Source organism: Lepidochelys kempii, chromosome 13 (assembly GCF_965140265.1).
Source record: "Lepidochelys kempii isolate rLepKem1 chromosome 13, rLepKem1.hap2, whole genome shotgun sequence".
Lineage (NCBI taxonomy): Eukaryota > Metazoa > Chordata > Testudines > Cheloniidae > Lepidochelys > Lepidochelys kempii.
The window spans coordinates 4,031,393-4,050,608 of record NC_133268.1 but is presented as its reverse complement, the minus strand read 5'-3'; the positions used below and the strand labels follow the sequence as shown (position 1 = coordinate 4,050,608).

The 19,216-nt window shown below is 57.6% G+C and overlaps 1 protein-coding gene across 1 annotated transcript in view; it reads right to left on the bottom strand.

Moving 5' to 3' along the window:
• Positions 1 to 19,216, bottom strand: part of SLC2A4RG (SLC2A4 regulator) — a 48,914-nt gene continuing 29,698 nt past the window's right edge. Inside the window, exons 3-9 of the mRNA XM_073308910.1 lie at positions 15,652 to 15,761; positions 14,431 to 14,678; positions 13,306 to 13,406; positions 11,940 to 12,222; positions 10,542 to 10,661; positions 8,956 to 9,068; positions 1 to 8,003 (exon numbers count right to left, since the gene is read on the bottom strand). Of these exons, the coding sequence (XP_073165011.1) occupies positions 7,892 to 8,003; positions 8,956 to 9,068; positions 10,542 to 10,661; positions 11,940 to 12,222; positions 13,306 to 13,406; positions 14,431 to 14,678; positions 15,652 to 15,761 (1,087 nt within the window). The 3' untranslated portion in view covers positions 1 to 7,891. The remainder of the gene's footprint in view (positions 8,004 to 8,955; positions 9,069 to 10,541; positions 10,662 to 11,939; positions 12,223 to 13,305; positions 13,407 to 14,430; positions 14,679 to 15,651; positions 15,762 to 19,216) is intronic.

Genomic DNA, 19,216 nt, shown 5'->3' with positions numbered 1-19,216 from the left:
TGAAAAACACAAATCTTTTATTTTTTTTGTGTGTCTGACAAACCCTCCCTTCCATGGGCACATGATTCCGGGCACAAGAGGGGCCTGAGCGAAGCACACGTGTGACAGATAGCATCGGCCCAAATTCCACTTGCAAAATCCTGGAAGAAAATTTTAAAAAGGGGCAACCCCAGCAGTGCCCGCTCCAGCCGCACCCCTCCTGCCAGGAAGAGCCACAATCCCGGGTCACAGAGTGCAATTCCCTGGTGGGTTTTGTACATTCTAGCCCAAGTAATTCAAAGCCGGTTCCACTCGTTCCGTTTTGTTTTTTAATTGCCACTTACAAACACCCTTTTACACATAGATTTTCCTTTTCAAAGCGTTGTTTGGCTTCGTTACTTTTCCCCGACCTAGCCTGGGATCCCCAAAGGCCATGCTTCCTCTTCGTCTCAGTCTGCATGGAGCCAGCAAGCTGGGCCGGTTTGTGCAGTTGCGGGAGAGATGGCATGGCCTCTTACTGCCTTCCCCACCAACTGAGCCCAGCCTAGCGCACGTCCCCCAGCTCTGGTCCTGATTGACGTGAGCAGGAGCCTCACCGGTGGTAGGAGTGCAGGAGGACTGCCTAGGCTGCAGGGCTCCTACAAAGTGCATGACCATACCTTCCCCTTCACCAGTGGGGCACCGGGGGCCCTGGCACGTGGTGCCTCACCCGCCCCCCCTTTGCAATACACTCTGCCCTCTTTGGGAGGAAGTGCTGGCTCAGCTAATGCACGGGCCCTGGTGCATTCTTCCACTGCAGAGCGGCTTTCTGCCAAGGCACTGGGGCTAGTTTGCAATGCAGAGGCTCAGTACCAGTAATCAGCAGTGGACAGGGTAGACGACAAGGGCTGGTCCGACAACTGTTCCTGCCCAAGCTTTGTGTTATTAGCCAGGACCTCAGGTTCCTAGAGGGACCAGCGCAGGCCAGACAAGGGACAGGAAATCCAAGCAGAGGGACCCTCATCCCAACCCAGCTTCAGTGCAGCTGCAGAAAGCATCAGTACCTACAAAGATCCCTAGTGCATGAACCTGTCAGAGTCCCACAAGGTCAGAGAAATGGGTAACATCACACAGCCCAGGGAAACAAACAAGCTACATTCATTGCCTGATGGCCAGCAGGTTCACAGGTCAGAACTAAATTCACCTCTGGGGAGGGGGTGGCTCAATTCCCCTGAATTGTGACTGCCTGTACGGAGGCCATGCGGGAGTTCAGAGTGTGGCTAGGGCGTAGCACATCTTTGGTCCACCCAGATATCTCTTGTGCATTCCCTGTCCACCTGGCTTTAATCCTCAAAGAACGTGTCCATTGCACTAGACCACACGCATGCACACGCCACTCACTGCAACCAGTTACCTTCCCCCTTTGCACAAAGCCTGAGGCGACACCTCTGTGAGCAGCACCAGCGAGGCCAGAATTGGTGAAGGGGCCCAGCAGGGCAGGGAGCTGGTGGCCAATCTCTGGGGTGAGGGAGGCACTGCCAGCCAAAGCCGTTCAAAACCATGAAGGAGCAGCAACTTGTCTGTATCAAGTGCAGCTCGTCTGTATCAAGTGCAGCCAGAGAAAGGAAAAAGGCCACCAGGATTCCTTGGGCAGCCACCTGCACCAACCCTCCCAGTGCAGGGACCCCACTGGTGCTGCAACAACCTGGAGCCGAGAGCAATTCCAGCCAGCTGCGTCTCACAGCCCAAACCCCCATCGCACCCATGGCCCTGCCAGCAGGGCCCCATCGCCACTTGATCCCATCACAGGCTGCATGCAAGGAGCCAGGGAAACCACGGGCTCAGCCCCCTGCACAGCAAACCAGAGGGGTTTTCCCACTCGGCAGGGAAGAGACTCTTCTCTGCTTTACAGCTTAGGAGCACCATCAGCAGCCATGGGATGACCCCGCTCCCTCCGGCCGGGGCCGACCTGCCCCCTGCAGGCCGTTCCCATGCTCAGTACATTCGCTTTGGGCAACGTTCCTGCCACTTCTCCTGAAATACTATTCCCAGCGTCCAGTGGACGCGCCCGTTGGACCTTTAAAAGACACCAGCGGAGATGGAGTCTGCTGCTTCTGAGCCGCCAGCCAGCATCTGGGGATGTAGGATTGTCATATCGCTGAGACCTGCCACGCACTCGGACTGCAATCCCACCAGAACCAGCCCGAGGCCCAGACAAGCTCCCCTGGACCCCAGCCGGGAGAAATCCTCAGGTGCAGAGCTGTCACCCAGGGCACTGCTGGGATCCCACCCTGCTGCCACCGGGCTGGGAAAGCAGGAACTGAGACCTACAAGAGGAAGTCCTGGGAATTCGTGGGGAAATCTTACAGCAAAAGGGGATTAACATGCTGAAGAAAGCAATGAAATGGTCATTAACGCAACAGGCCTAGTGGTGCCAGCAGGACCGACCCTGCTGTTTGGGCAGCCCCTTCCCTGGGATTACGCTTCTCCGCTTTGCCCATGGCTGCAAGGGGTGCACCCCTCCCCTCCCCCGATCATTTGCCTGGGGAAATCACAGTGCAAATTTGCTTTCTTAAGAAAGTGAGTTGTGTGCTAGTGAGCAGGGCCAGCCCCAGGCCCCGAACTCCCTGATTTACCCTCAGAATTGGCACACCACAGGTAGGGCACATCCCTTCACACTCCACCCCTCCCCCACAACAGAGCTCAACCCTGAGGGTGGGGGCACCGTTTCCATGCTTGTTCGGGCCCTGACCACGGGGGAAGCTGCCAGCATTTGCAGAGGGTTAGACCCTGCAGTCCCTTCTAACCCTCTGACTCTATGGGACACCAACCAACAGGAACCAGACTTGGGTCCCAGGCCACTGGCCAGCCCTCAGAGACTTCTGGTGACTACAGACCAGCGCCAGCTTCAAACCCGTGCCCCTGGCAGTGGACAAGGGTTAGTGCTGGCAGGTCCTCGCTATGCCATGCTGTGTTCTACCCTGAGAGAAGCCTGGGACATGCGACCCTCCAGCCTCCCCTTGGTGCTCCCCCAGAGACAGCGGGTTATGCAGGATCCCGTAGCTCTGAGTGGCTGGGAAGCTCAGTAATGGTGGAGCAAGGGGCGAATATGGACCCCTGGAGCTTGAGAGGGAGGAAAAAGGCTTTAGGAGGAAAATAGCCCAGAACAGCAGAGCTCAGAACGATGCGTCCTAAAGCGCGGGTGGCTGAGCTCCGTTCTATAGAACTGTGCTGGGATACTGCCCCCCACAGCGCCAAGAGGGGGGGCTCTCACTGCCCCACAGAATGGGGCCCGCGGCATCAAGCCCCACATCACCTTGCTCTGAGTCTGAGCATCGGAGCTGGCCAAGGAGGCACCTGGCCAGGCGTTCCAGCTGGGGATAAATTAGGGGAAGGTTTGACCCTGCTGAATTCTCAGAAGGGCTTTGAAATGCTAGAAGTGGCGGGAGATTCCTATGATCCTGCACGACCCCCGATCGGCTGAGAAATACAGAGGGCACCAGCTAGATCTGGGGTTTGCATCTCAACCCCTCTCCCCTGGAAGGATCCAGCGTAGGCCCATGGCTAGTCAGAGGCCCCGCTACAAAGCCACCATAACGCTACCTCTATGAGCTACTGCCCCCTCTCCACATGGTCTGAGTCAGGAGATCAAGAACAACTGGACCAAACTGCTATGAGCAGTCTGAAAAGAACCATGGACAGCAACAGCTGAGCAACCAGCAGAGAGCTGCAGACATTGAAGTCTCTCCGGCCATCTTGGGGAAGTCTTCAGGGGCAGTAAAAGATGGCGGCAATTCTGAAATTGGGCTTTCCCAGCCCTCTCCTCTGTTGGACAGCAGAACGGGCAAAACTTCCAACCGAGTTTTCGGCAACGTTTTTCAACCATGGGAAAATACCACCTAACGTTCAGAGAACCATTAAAATGCTTTAAAAAATTCTCAGGATTATTGGTTTTTACTTAAAAATAAACTGAAAACCCAAAAAACAGTTAGATCACGTGGGTACTGTAGCATCACCAGGCTAGGAATTCCTACAGCTCACCCCCTGCCCACAGTCACCCCTCCACACCGACAGCAGGCCAGGAATCATTGGGCTAGGTACTCCCACCCCACAACTCTCCCACCACTGTTTTCTTCCTGTGTTTAGGACTAATCAGAGCTATATTACTGCTTGGGGGTGGGGTGGGGCCTGTTGGTTTTAAACACACCTAAACAGGGCAGGTTTCTGCAGGTGATTTCTACACCCCAGATCCTAGAGTTCCTCCATGGAGACAGGCTTAGGGTCACTTCCCAGCCAGATACATGAAACTAACACTCCCAAACTACGGCCCTGACTCCCAGTACCTTTCAAATTCAGGAGCTCCCCCCCACCCAGGGGCATTCACACCAATACACACCTGGCCCAGGCTCCCTTTCCCCCACCTTAGTTACAAACACACACGGCCTGCCACCACTCCTAGCCAAGTCTTCAAGCACCATACACCCACCTGTGAATTAAGTCTCGTGTTACCCTGGAGGTAGGCCAGCATTATCCTTGTTTTACACAGGGGTGAGGTGCACTGTATCCTGCTCCCACTGAAACAGATGCAGTAGGATCAAGCCCCATGTTAATTGCCTAAAGCCATGCAGCAAGTCCGTGGGTGTGGCAGGAAAACAACCCGGAACAGTGCCCCCCATCAGACCATCCTCCCTGGTTACAAAAGGCCCATTCCCAGCCCAGCACTATGCCAGGCCAAGCCCTCACCTCGCTAGAAACAATCAACCTGCTGAAGCAGGCCTGCGGCTGGCAGCTTTGAAAGCCCAGTCCGACGCAGGGACAGGCCTCGCACTGCACAGAAGGGAGGCGGTGCCCTGGGCGACAGAGCAGTCTCCAGGCATCGCAGTCCCAGGCAGAAGGTGGCAAAGTCCCTTCACTTCAGTCTGTTCCAAGAGACCTCGAGATGCTTGGTGTTTCGGCAGGGCCTTTGCCCCGGGGCCCTCAGTGCCACCATGAATGACCCAATTCATGCCTGGCACGTGGCACTGGCCCAGTTCCACAGCAGGGCGGAAAGCGCAGAGACCAGCCAAGAGCACAGAGCAAGCCTGGGGGCAGGGGAGGGGAGAGCAAACGTTTTTGAAAATTACACAAAGTTCCCACAATTTAATCGGTCAATGATTCACCCACATCCTAGCACCAAGGGCTAGTGGCCATGATCAACTTACAAGAGGAGGGGGGAAAAGGGGGACGGGGGGGATGGACAGATGGGGCGTGTGGGGGTATTCAAAAGGGAGAATATAACCTGTGTCATGAGTGTGAAAAAGCCCTCATCACCTGCCCTGGCGAGGCAATATGGATTGTGCCCAAAGGGAAACTGTCAAATCATTTCTCATTCAAATACCAGGAGAGAGCGCATTATGAAAATTATTCAAAGCCTAGAAAGGCCAGGGGCCCAACGTGAGCTACCTCAAGAGGGGCCTGGGTTTTCAGTGCTGAAAATCAGGGCCCAGGAAGGCAGCTCCGGTCAGATGCCCAAAAATTGCGGGTTACTCTCAAAAGCCTTGTCCTTGCGATTATCACTCCGCCAGCCTGAGTCACAGCCCAAGTGCGTGGCCACACTAGGAAGAGAAGCGGGAAAACCTGCCTCCCCGGGCTGTACAACAAGTCTCTGCAGGTGCACACGTTTAAGCAAGAGTGGCTGTTTGGACACCACCCAAGTCCCACCTACACTGTGGGCATACGTGGGATTTCAGTGATCTCCTTAGTGCCACTTACGTACTTAAATTAGACACCTGCCGAAGCACCCTGCCGAGGACCATAACCGGAGTATTCCCCCTGGCATGGACCGTACTGCTCAGGCACAAAAGGCAGCAGAGGAGCATTCATTATACATTCATAATAGGGAGCTTTTTCCATTCAAATCCGCCTTAGTTGGGCCACTTGGTGCACAGACAATTGGTTTTGTTTACAAAAAACCCAACAACAACTTACATAGAATTGAGCCAGGCTACAAACATTGAAAAAACAATCTTACAAAATACGGCTTCGTAAACACACGCACACACACGCGTACGCACACAGGGACTCGTGTCTTTGCATCCAGCAAATGGATTTTGGGGTGGGGGGGTGAGATTATCTCAGACATTAACGATCCAGGCAAATTCCAATGGACGTTACCCGGGTTGTTGCAGTCAAGACTGCAGGACGCACAAAAAATGCACAAAGGGAAAACTACATTTCCCAGCAACCAGTGCTGCTTGCTTATAAACAGGGTGTTCAAAGGGATGGGGGGGTGATGGGAGAGAGAAAGGATTCTGGGAAATATAGTCCCTACAGACACAAATCTAGAGACGAGCTTTTGGAAAGCAAGGAGATGAGGGTTTTCTCCATCTCTCTCTCTCTCGTGCCCAGGGAGGGAATATTTAAAACACGACCTTTAATATATTTTATTAAAAAAAAAACCACACACACAAAGAAAAGAATAAAGAAAACTCTTTGTGCAGTTTGGCTTAGTGCAAATGGGCGCGTTGACGCAGGCACTTCCGGGCGCTCTCGTTGCCACGGGAGCGGGGTTTTTTTTTCTCCTTTATAAAAAAAAACAAAAAAAAACAACAAAACACTTGAATCCCTCATCCTGGGTGGACGCATGTCCCCCGTCTCTGCCCTCTGCACCCAGGGAGCCGGGCTCCACCCACAGAGAGGCGACAGAACAGGTGCAGCTGGGGGAGGGGCAGGTAGCGAGCCACATTTTCCACACGGAAAAGAACGACCAAGAGATGCCGCATTTTCCAGGCACAGCTTATTCTTCGGCACTGTTACCCCCACCGCCGCTTTCCCCCCACCCCGTGTCCATCCCGGACACAGAGCTCACAGATCTGACCACACACGCGTTTTCAAACAGTTGAGGCATCTGTTGCTGAGTCCATCTCCCTCCCCCTCTGCCCTCCCAAAATCGAGAATTCCCTGGAGGAGATAACAAACAGCACCGTCCCCCCTTGCCCCAGGGACGCTGGGTGTTTTAGCCCACCAGAGTCAGGACGCAGATCGGACGTAGCACTTTAAAACCAAGAGATAAAAAAGAAGGGTAGAAAACGGCTGCTCGGAACCTCGTCACATCCCAGTGGGCTGCACCGGCAGGCCGGGTTGGGTCCTTTTCTTGGTCTGAAGTCCATTTCGGTGGCAAACTGTGGTCGGTGAGATTCCAAAGCAAAAACCAAAAGGGAAAGGAGCTCGCGGCTTCCTGTGCAAGCACAGTACCAGGTCCGCTCCCCTCCTTTCCCACTGCATGAGACGGAGCTGGCGGTTGATACTGGCCTCCCACTGCTGGATCCCAGCGCACAGACATCCCTGGCTTGGCCGGATCCCTGACGGCAGTCAGACAGCGGGAGGGAGGGGAGAGGAACGTAGTGAAGGAAGAGAAAATAGCTTATTTCCAAAAGAGAGTGATCAGAAAAGCTCCGTGTGTACGTGTGCGTAAAGTGTAAAGCTTCCAAGAGACAAGAGCACGACGCTGGCGGGGAGGAGACAGGACGAGGCGCCGCAAAAAACAAAAATACAGCGCCAGACGAATGGCTCTCAGGGGCCCGATCCTGGAGGGAACCGGATGTAAGATGGTGTAGGGAGCCGTGTCGCACCAATGGGGGTGGAGGAGGGGGAATGAGTTTTTCCTTTTCAAGGACAGCCCCTTCCTTCCCCCCCCCATGCCTAGAATCACCGCCCTACAATTCCTCAGAGCAATTGCAGGCCAAGGGGCTCTCCTTTTTCCTGAGTCCGAGGCAGTTTCCGGCTAGCCGCAGCTGAGTCCCTGGGGGCCCGGAGGTGGGGTCGGGGCTCAAAGGCACCTGAAGTGCAAAACGTGCAAGAAGGAAGCGTTGATGCTGACTTTCCAGAGCTGGGAGGTTCCAGTGGAGCCAGAGGGGCCCGGGCAGCAGGGCCAGGCGCGGGGGGCAGAAGGCGTTCAGTCGACGAACCTCTGACAAGCTTTCTTCCACCGGCAGGCTGTGCACCACATGTCCCGGTTCTCCATCCCGTACACCTTGCGGCACTTCTTGGCCTCGCCACGGGGCTTCCTAGGGGAGAAGAGCAGATGGGCCCGTCAGAGCGGGGCTCTGCCTCGGAGAAGGGAGCGCGAGCAGCACCCTCAGCGCAGGAGACAGGGCTCAGCGGGGACAGAGGCCGCTGCACTCCCGGGGCGCTGCTGTACCAGCGGAGCCAAGGCCTCTGGCCGGGAGAGGCGTGGCCGGGCTCCCTGAGACCTGACGGGGTAGGACTGATTATGGAGCGTTAGCAAGAGCCCACGGGCTCCCAGCACAGGGAGTTTCTGCATCTTTCGAAGCAGTTAACTGGCACGGTCCTGCCCTGACACGCGGTTCCCCCCGCTAAGTTGTGCGGCAGGTGAAAGGGGCGAGGACACGGTTAGACACCAGGCCTCGGAACGTGGTATCCATTCAGTGGGGTGAGACGACTATCCAAGGCCTTGCCCAGCTGGTGGCTCGTCCTCACATGCCCCCTGCCTCCCCTGTCCCAGAGACGCCTTCGCTGGGCACGCTCACGGCACAAGCCGCACATTAACCTGGTGTCACGATCCCTTGAGCTGCCAAGAGCACTCCTCGCCCCGGGACCGGGCCGGAGCACCGCTGGCCTGCCTCCCCGGGCAGCACACAGCCACACTCGAGACATGGGTCCCTGTACCTGGGCCCCCAGGGACTCCCTCCCCTCCCCTCCTGGCCTGCGAAGAATGGGGAGACAGGCAGCTAATGGAGCTGGGGAGGGATCTGGCTCCCAGAGCAGCCCCAGGTGGCCTTTTCTCTCCACCTATGAGATTAAATGCTCACGCACCTGAAGTGTCCAGCTGCCCCTGAGCCTGGCTCCTTCCCAGGCTGGCAGCATGGCTGGAGGGGATGGCTGAGGTGTCTATGCATCAGGGACAACTTCTCCCTAAAGCCCAAGGTTCCAGCCCCAGGAGGATCGAGTCGGGCTGTGGTCGGGCAGGAATGGGCTGTTAGCACCGCCCCAACCTACCTGGTGCCCGCAGCCAGCTTTGGCACAGAGGGGGGCGCTGCGGTGATGGGCGGGTGAGGGATCTGCGGCCGCTTCTCTCCCACGCCAACGGGGCGGAGCGCCGTCAGGCAGCCCTGGGGACAACACAGACCACTGTGAGACCCTCCTGTCCCAGCCAGCACTCACGGGCCTAGCACCCACGACCCCGCCAAGGCAGAGCGAGCATGGGGGCGAGAGCAGACAGGCCGCTGCCGGGCAGCGGCACAGACCTGCACCCGCTGGGATCTGCCCTCTGGAGATACTAGCCAATGGGAGGACAAGGAGTCTTCAGCCCACGGTCCCCACGCTGAGACCTGGGAGCCGAGATCTGGGTGGCAGGCACCAGAATGCACCCTATGCCCTTCCACCTGGCATGGCCGAGGAGGCCTCACAGGGCTAGATGGAAGCAGTGACTGTCCATTTCAGCCTATGGCTGATGCTGCAGCTCCCCTGGTTCTGCAGGTCTCACAACCTACTTGTGTCCTGCCAAGCGGAAACAGCCGCTGAAGAGAACGCGAAGAGTGAGCCAGAGCCAGAGAAGAGTTAATGCTTGGGGTGGGGGAACCTGGCTCTGCCTCAAGGGTCTGGAAAAGAAGACCAGTTCCCCTCTTGTGGTTAGGTGAAAATTGCCACCACCTGTTTCGTGGCCTAGTGATTAGAGCTAAACCCAGGGTTGTGAGTTCAATCCTTGAGGGGGCCATTTAGGGATCTGGGGCAAAAAATGGGGATTGGTCCTGCTTTGAGCAGGGGGTTAGACTAGATGACCTCCTGAGGTCCCTTCCAACCTTGATATTCTATGATTCTAGTTCTGCCACAGACTGTGCGAGCTTGTGAAACTCACGGTGCCTCTGTGCCTCAGTTTCCCCATACGTAAAAAGAAAACACCACTCGACCTCAAATGGGGCTCAGGCAGCTTAGCACGTGTGTGTGAAGTGTTCTGCAGTCCCTAGGCAGGAGGCACCAGGCAAGCCCAAACATGATAACTGAAGATCTAGGAAAACAGGGAACTTTTCTACCAGGGACTATTTCACAGCCCAAAGTTTTCCACTTTTCACACCACACCCTGAAAGGCAGAAGCTTGCTCCAGTGGCAGCTGGAGTCTCTGCTCTAAATGCAACCAGGTCCCAATTTCCTGCAAAACCAGCCCAGGTTCGAGCCAAAAACATCCTGTCAAAGGCCACAGGCTTGTCATGAAACAGAGTTTGTTTTTCAAAACGGAGACAAGACCGATGCAAACCCCTGCAGCGCACGGCATTCCAGATCAGACGCCAGCCTGCATGGCACACGCACTTCCACTGTCTCTGCTGAATTCTAGCCAGGAAATTGCTCTGTGCCTCCCTCCTTTCCCTCTTCTGATGGACTTGGAGCATCCCTCCTCTCAGAGAGCGTATTGTGCTTGGCACCTCAGGGACAGGAACCCGTAGACGGGACGGGTTTGGGGAATGATCTGGGCTGTTTTAGCACAGTCATACGTCCCATTGAGGTACCAATATGGGCCATTCTAGGACTCCAGCTGCCTCTCTCCTGCCAGCCAACACAGAGGGTGGGGGGACTGTCTGGTTACTCACCGGGGACCCTTTAAAAACAACTGGTGACTGTGGCGCTGGGGGCGGCTGCCAGGAGATGCTGAAGCCCATCCCGCCAGGCAGGATTTTCGAAGCAGCTGAGATGCTGATGGGAGCCATCGCCTGAAAGCCACAAATGTAACCAGGAGAGGATGAGACGCATCTGGGCACGAGGACGGGGGGGTGGCCAGGAGAGCTGGGGAGGGAGCTGGCTCCCGTCGCCCCAAAGTGGCAGCAAAGCCCGGTGAGACCTCCCCGGCGTGGGGCCCAGCTCCGGCTAACACTATGCCTGCATTGCCCAGACGGGGCAGAGCTCTGGACAGGCCTGACAGAGAGCAACAGTGCCGAGAAATGTCACAGGCATCCGAACAAGCCCCTGCCGGGCCCCCACCTGCCCATCTGGCAGGCGTCGTCTGCCCAGCTGGTCAGGGCCACCACTTCATCAGAACGCTCCAGCGGAACGGGGGGGTGGGGTCGTCAGGAGAGATGAGCAGAGGGAGTCCAAGTCCAGCACGGTTTTGGCATTAAATACGCTCTCAGAACCTTCCTGCCACGGGATGGTTCAGCTCCCAGGTCTGCGTGGGGCTTTCGCACTGTGTGTACGAACATAAGGGCTGCCCATTCACTCCAGTGTACTGCCTCCCACTGGCCCATGCCACACACTTGAAAGCCCCCCAAATACCACCCGGGGTGGGCAAGGAGGGACCATCCCCAAAGCCCAGCTGTTGAGAATTTCTGCCCCAAAACACGAGGCATGACAGCCCTGGAGCATTTCTATCCTGCAACTGCAGCTGCTGCTCTCGTCTTTTGTCCTCCCTGAAATTTCCCAGACCTTCAGCTGGCCTCAAGCTGGACTCTGACTTCACCCCCGTTTTCACACGCACCCCTGGCTGCGCCTGCAGAAGTGTCCAGGCCCCCACTCAGTGCATCCAGATCAGGCAACCTGGCTCCAACTGCCTGACTCACACAAAACGAGCACACACACTTCTGGGAGCACTGCCAGTCATGCGAGCAAAGATCAGAGGCCAGACTGTCCCCCTAGGCAAACCTGACTCCTGCAGCGGTGAGTTCCACAGGCTCGCGGCAGCATTTCCCTCCCGACATGGCGAGGGCCATGCTCCAAAGGCACCTCCTATACCCCAGCCACTGCCTCTTCCACAAGCACCATCTGGGAGCCTTGTTTGAAAACATTTGCTGCACAGTCTGAGGCTGCAGCATGGCCAGGGCAGCAAAGATGCACCCTGTTCTAGGGACACTCGTCAGGGCGGATGTGGGAGACGTCAATGGATTTGCACTGGGCTGAGCCTGGTATGGTTTTAGCTCAGGGACTGAGGAGCCCACATGTCCCAGCATGCATTACTCCACCATTTGTGTCCTCCTTCCCCACCAATGCAGTCTCACCTGCTTTTCCACATGGCCCACCTGATAGGCGTGGTCGGTGTGGACGTGGCACAGGCTCGTTGGAGCTGAATGACTCAGAGGAGACTCCACGGAGTCCTCAGGCTTCACCAGCACCGGCGGGGTTCGCTGCACCTCCAGGACAGGGAAGGCCGGGGGCACCGAAGAAGTGGGTGACACAGGGGTCAGGCTGGACAGTCCATCCGTCAGGGAGTCCACGTTGACGTCCAGCTCCGTGTAGTAAAAGTCCTCCTCGCCGTCACTCTGATCCAGGTCGGCTTTCCTGCTGCACAGGGAAAACGGAGTCAGGCGCTGGAGACATTTCCAGCCCTGACCCAGCCACGGGGGCAAGGCCAAGGGTCCTCCCTACCGCCTGAGAGCATTCCACATGCGATTGTGCTGAGTGATCACAGCACCTGGAGCGGTTTGCTGCTGGTCACTAGCAAGGCATTGAGAGAGACAGCCCAGGCTGGAGAGAGCTAAGGGGGCACAGTGGTCCCAGGCTGCACCCCAGGGATCCCGTCACAGTGGCGCAGCGAGCAGGGTGAAATACACAGCTTGTTGTGCTGAGCAAGATTTGCACTTCATACACTGGTGTAAAGATTTTAAGTGAGGCTTTAAGTGTGGGTGCTAAGAACAGTCAGGAGGAGGCTACCGGTTTGTTATTTTCTGTTTGCCTATTTCGGGAAAGGGAAATAAGGATGGAAAACGAGTGCACGCAGTGAAGCTACTGCGAAGTTGGAATTTTTTAGACTGCAGGTTGCAGAAAAAGAAAGAACACGAGAGAGTCTTGGTACTAAAAAAACTGGCCATGGAGAAGACGGAAAGAGAGAAAACACGAACTGGACCTTCTAGAGAAGCAGAACCAGAAACCACCGACTCCAATCATTCCCATCACCCCAAAAACCCACAACTGGGACCACCTATGGCCTGCATACAACAAGGACCCTGCTCGCTGCGGCACACCCATCCTATCCAACAACCCTGGAGGGCCAGCAAGGGAGCAAGAGGGATTCCACGCCTGGCTCATCCCACCGATAGGGGCTGGGAGGGGATTGCTCAGTGATCTCTTGGGCTGGTTAAGGGAAGCGATGGAGTGGATGGACTCCAAGACAGGAGGCTGTAATGAGAGGCTTCCTGAATGGCAGACGTAAAGGCAGGAGCACGGGGAGGCAAGGAAGGGAGAAGTAACCTGGAAGCAACCAAACACGGCCGCAAGAGATGTGGGGGAAAAAATTGGGGGAGGAGCTTTGGCAGAGCCTGCCCTGCCCGTAGGACGTAATTCCTTCCTTCCCGGCCCTCCTCCTACAGCGCAGGCTGCCTAGTACCACCCAGAGCACTGCAGGACCCAGCGCACCCTCACGCCTACCCGAGGTGGACGGTTCGGATGTGCTTCTGCATCCCCGAGGAGCTGCTCAGAACCTTGCCACAGCTTTTCCACAAGCACTTGAACATCACCTTGGTGGAGTTCTTGGGGAGGGGAGAGAGAGAATGAGAAAGAGAATGAATGAGGCCCACAGCTCCCACTCGGGCCCAGGCAGCCCCACTCCATGGGGCTCAGATCTCCACCTGGAAAGGGGGCCAAGGCTCTTAATCCCACAGGCTGGGCTGAGTGTGCGTGGGGAGGGAACATGGTCCAGTGGTTGGAGCAGGGAAGAGTGAGACTTGCCCGCGTCACCACGTCCCTCTGACTTGGGTGAGCTCCTGAACTGCTCCCCCAACTGTAACATGGGCCCAGAGGTGCCGGGAGGCTCTGAACTGCCAGGCCGAGAGGTGCCGGGGGGCTCTGAGCTGGCATAAATTAATCACTAGTGCTAGAAGAGGGGCTGCAGACCATTCTGCAGTGGGGAAAGCCCTGCGCGCTGCAGGGACGCAGCTCAAACTCCTCGGGCTTCCTGTTCACACCCGCGTGCCATGCGGGGCACTGGACTCTGAAGTTCAGGCCTGGCTGGAGAGTCAGAGGCCCCTCACTGTTACTGTAATTCAGCCCCCACCGGGAGCGCCCCTCGGCCCTGCAACCCGCTCCCCAAGCCCGTCCCGAAAAGCGAGTACCGTCAGCCTTGAAGGCACAGCACAATGCCCAGCTCTCCTCTCCAGCCTGGCAGGGAGGGCGTGTGGACGAGGAGCAGAGGGGGAGCAAGTTGATTATTTGGGGGAGGAGACAAGTCTTTTTCTCCTGCCTGCAGAGAGGCCCCTTTCTCGTCATTTTGATGAGTCCGCTTCGCCCCCAGCACTGCTCCGGCCCCACCCCCAGGGACGGCCCCCAGCCTCGGTCCCCCTTACCCCTGTCCATGCCCTCCCACCCCTCCCTTGAGCTGCGGCCCTACTCCCAGCCTGTTTCCTGGGGTGGGGCGCAGACCGTGAAAAGTTTGGGGACCACTGCTCTGCCGGACCCCCGGGACTCTTCCCCCCCCCCCCCCCCAACCACCTTCCTCACTGCGCTGCTTTTGGACCGGCCCTGCCGCCCCATCGTTCCAGCTCCCATCCTCCGCACCTTCCTCTTCCTGGGAATGGGGTCCCCGAAGAGGAAGTGGGTCGCTTCGGTCTCCTCGCTGCCGTCGTCCAGCTGGGGGGCCGGCAGGAAGCTCTTGGCCACGTCGGTGGAGAGCGGTGGCGACGGGGTGGAAGGGGTGGAGCGGTCGCTCGGCGGGTCCCAGCTCCAGTCCCCGCTGTTGTTGCTACTGCTGCTGTAGCTGGAGGACATGGCAGGACCCTCCTTCCAGGCCTCGCAGCTGGGCTCTGCTGCGGGGGGGGGCGGGCAAGAGAAGAAGAGGAATTCAGTCACCCACTGGTCACAGGGGTCAGCCCCAGGACACGCAGACGTCAGCCCCTTCCAGTGCTCTGGCAGATAAGGCACCTGCTGAGCGAAGCTCTGGGAATCCCACAGGCAGAGCCAGCCCAGGGGGGCATCCGGGTGAACCCCCCAGGCGGCAAGCGCCGTGCCCAGCCTGAGCTCTCATGCGCCATCAGGGCAGGTTTCTCCCCCGGCACAACTCCTGCAGCAGTGGGCTTTGTACAGCAGGGGCTGCCACGCTGGATGGGAACCTCAAACCATACAGGCCTCAACACCGCCCGCCCCCCCGCCCTCCAGGTCCTTTGTTGCGTGTGGTGTGGTGATAGAGGGGGTGTCCCAGAGCGCTAGCTGGGAACACTGCCTCTAGCGGTAGTGCCGCCAGGGCCCCTCATCAGCAGATCTCAGAGTCCTTGACAAAGAGGCCATTATCGGTATCTCCATTTAATAAATGGGGAAACTGAGGCAGGGGGAGGGCAGTGACTTGCCCAAGGTCCCCCGGCAGGCCAGTGGCTGAGCCAGGAATAGAATGTGTGTCTCCTGAGTCCAGTGCTCTAGCCCTAGGACATGCTGCCTCCCATTATTAAACCAATCTCTATTGGAGACGAGGATGGGATTTCATGGAGGGGTGCAGATTATCGCCTATCTGCTGTGGCAGGGTTCTTACGCCTTCCTCTGAAGCATCTGTCCCTGACAGCCACCAGCACTGGGACACAGGGCTAGATGGACCTCAGGGCTGACCCAGTCTGCCAGTTCCTATGCTCCTACAAGTGGACTCGGGGGCCTGAATTCCGCTCCTGGCTCTGGAGGAATTCCCTACATCATACAGGATTTACAGAGGCGTAACAGAGAGCAGCACGTGGCCCGACACCCCCACTAGCAATTCCGCCTTGCCCATCTCGGGGCTCAGCATCCCATCAGTACCTGGGCTGAGGGTGCCAGGCGGGTTGCCAAGCACTAGAGGGCTAGTGGACAGGCTGGTGAGAACTGCGGCTGCCATGACCTCATCTATCCCCGCCTTGCCCGATAGCTTTCTGCAAGACAGAAAAACGGAGAACACAGCGGTTAGATCCAGCTTAGAAATTCTCTGGCCATAACCCCGCCAAGTGCCCCAGAGCTACCCCGCAGCAGCGGGGCAAGCAGATGCCCACACACCACCCTGACATCAGGTCCCAGTCCCAGGGCGCAACAAACCAACGTTCAGTCCACCAAGAAGCCTACTGAGACACCCCATCAGGGCAGACACCCGTCTGCAGGCCCCTCCCAATACCATGGACCGCTGCGCGCCGAGCACCTGGCAACCATCTCCAGTTACTGCTGGCTGAACCAGCCACCTAGAGGGCAAAGGCACTTTTACACCGCATAGGATTCCCACTTCCAATCCGGGCTTGTGTGGCTCCTACTAGCGACATGCAGGGGACAGGGGCAAGACAGTGACTGCCATGGTCATTCCGCTTCAGGTCTTTTCAAGCCACGCCGGCCGCGCAGGCTGGATCGTATCATACCCAGAAGAGCCACTTTGGGCAGGGGGGCTCCCACCCAACCCTCTGTCCGACGCCCCTCCATCCTGCTGAAGGCGTGGCTCATTCCCTCCACGTGGCCTACCCCAAGCACAGTGCTCCAGAGTGGTCGCCCCTGGGGCAGGGCTGCTCTCAGCACCGTATCCACCCTGGTAATCATGAGCTGGCTCTAAACCTGCCCTGGGCAGCAAAACCAAGGCCGCTGCCGTGGCGTGCTCTGCACCTGGGCACAGACACTGGCCTTTACACGTGCACACGTACAGGAGGGACAGACCATCCCTAAGCCATTAACATAAAACCAAAGGGACGAAAGAAGAGTCCCAAGTCAACTGGATTCCTGCAGTCAACAGCTTCCAATGAACAGGACAGGCTGTCGCCCCCCTCAACGCTGCATCCTCCAACACTTGCGAGCCAAGCAGCGTGTTACACTGGGCACGCTCCCCGGCTGGGAGACAAGCTGCGGGAGCCTCTCCCCAAGCCTGAGAGGAGCGCGGCAGCAGGAGGACAAGGCGTAATTGCTCACCCCTCTAAGGAAGGGTGTAGATCGCTGGATAGCGCAGAACAGCAAAGCGCACCGTAGGTTGCAGGCCAGCCTTGTGGCGTGACCAGCTGCCGTGTGGCAGGGGCAAGCCACAGGTTTGGGCATCCAGCCCCTCGCTCCTGGGCCAGCAGGAGCGGACGTGCCCCAGAGGGCGAAGAGCACCTGGACGATACCTTGGGCAGGCCCCCACCACCTAGCAGAGCGGCAGCCTTAGGGTGCAGGACAGGGAAACCAAAGATCTAGAGCAGCCAGTGGGTCCGGCAGCGAGCAAAGCACGTTTCTCAGTCATAGGCAGGTCAACAGTGGAAGGAAGGGAAAGGAAAAGAAATGAGCCCTAATGCAAAGAGGGGTATCACAGGCAGCTGTACACTGCAGGGCGAGAGACCCCCTTAGTAGAAATCCCCAGCACCAGCCTGCCCCCACCACCCACACACCTCAGAAGCTACAGTCCCTTTAAAAGCCAGCATGATTCATCCTCTTCCCCCGCCTCCCCAGTCTGCATCACATGATCCACCAGACCCAGGCAGCAGCCCAGAGCTGGGGGAGTCGGGGGGAGGAGAGAAGGGTTGCGCACAGGGCCTCTGACTGCCAAGTGCTTTATCTGGGTCAATGTCTAACCGAGAAAACCACGGGCGGGGGCTGGCCATGCCGAATGAGCAGAGCCGGGAAGAGAGGCTCCCGGCTGCGGAAGGGAGCAAGGGCTTTTGGTTCTGCATGTTCACGGAGGGCAGGGAAGCAGCATCTTGGGAGAGGCTGTAAGGGGGGAGTCGCTCCCCCTCTGGGGTCACTTAAAACACCTGGTTCTCCTCTGTGCAGGACAATGCTCTGCCAGCCAGCGAATTATCCTCACAACTCCCCTCCTCAGCTTAGGCAGGCAACCATCCTTCTACCCCTCTAGCTGGGGAAACTAAGGCACGGAGTGGTTAAGAGACTAGCCCCCCCGAGACACACTGAGCCAGTGACAGAGCCATGATGAATAGGAGGAGCCCTGGTGCTGGGTCACACTCCTCCCCTCCCCCCGCCATATTGACTGGCAGCCCAGCACTGGCTTGGCGAGTCTACCCTGCCGCCCGAGGGCCTGGCTCTCTGCAAAGGGACAAGGGGTTCTCAGCCCAGAGAGCGACGGGAGGCTGGCAGGGGCTGCCGAGCTCCTGCAACAAGGGTGGGTCGTGGACTCTGGTCCATACATGCCGAGTGCAAGCCAGCAACCTCTGCCGGGCATCACCTGCCGAAAGCCAGAAGTGGCATCACGGGGCGACAGAGCAGCTAGAGAGCTCTGGCCTTTGCTTGTCGAGGGGTGGAAATGTCACGCACAGACCCTGTGTACATGGCACACGCGACAGAACACAACATACGGCAAAACAAAGCACTCACCCTGCAGCGGCGTCCCCCTTCCCACGGGGCTAGGGCTGGCTCCTCGCTCTAGGCGCCAGAGGTCACAACCAAGCTGGGCCCAGCCCAGTGGGACAGGAGCTGCAGGGCAGCCTTGCCCTGGAAAACCCACCCCATGGCCTCCCCCACCCAATGACCCCCACCCTGCCAGGACCTCTCTCCCCCCAGGAGAGATGGGCAAGTGGAGGGGGGACTCAAGGGGGCGGAGGGGAAGGGGAATATAGATGGGGGAAATGGGGCATCCAGGGAGGAGTCCCTGGAGCTATGGGGGGGGGGGGGGCGGGGGGAAGGGAGGTTAAAGAAGGAAGCAGCAGGGACTGGGACAATCCATAGGGTTTGTGTTACTGAGTGGCAATGGAGAAGTGGAGGTTAGATGAGGGCTGCAGTACTGGGTACATTTCAAGGGGGGAACCCTAAGGAGCTGTCCAGGTTGTTTTGGAATGCCTAACTGTGGTGGGAACTGGTGAGTGTCTCAAGGCAAGGAATAAAGCCTAATCAATAATATGGTACAGAATCTATAGACAGAGACGAGTACTGGAGGTATTTTATTAGCGTAAAAGAAATAAAGCAACATTTTAATGACTAAAACAAAACCATGAAATTCCCCAAAAATAAAACGAAAATTAAATCACACTCTCTAAAGCTTTCTGCTGGAGATGGCGCCTCCTGCTGGTCAGCGCCTTCCTTCCCCGCCATTCGTCAGCCCAGGAGGCCACCCTGCAGCTCTGACACCACTCAGCAAGTGGGGTTCCCTCCCCGCCAGGGGCCCGATTGCTCTCAAGCCTGCCAGCCTGCCCGGCTTACGGCCATCACCTGCTCTCTCTACACCAGAGCTCTGCCTACGAAGGGGTCGGACTCCTTTGGCAGAGCTGGGTAGGATCCATAGTCCAGCACACTCCCGTGGACGCACTCTGCCTACCCGACCTGTGTATAGAGATGCTGGCTCGTTCCTGCGCTCCAGGAGAGCGCCAAGCCTACGCCGCCCGGCTGAGTGCTGCAGGTTACCTTTTCAGTGCTTAGCCAACAGTGTCTCCCA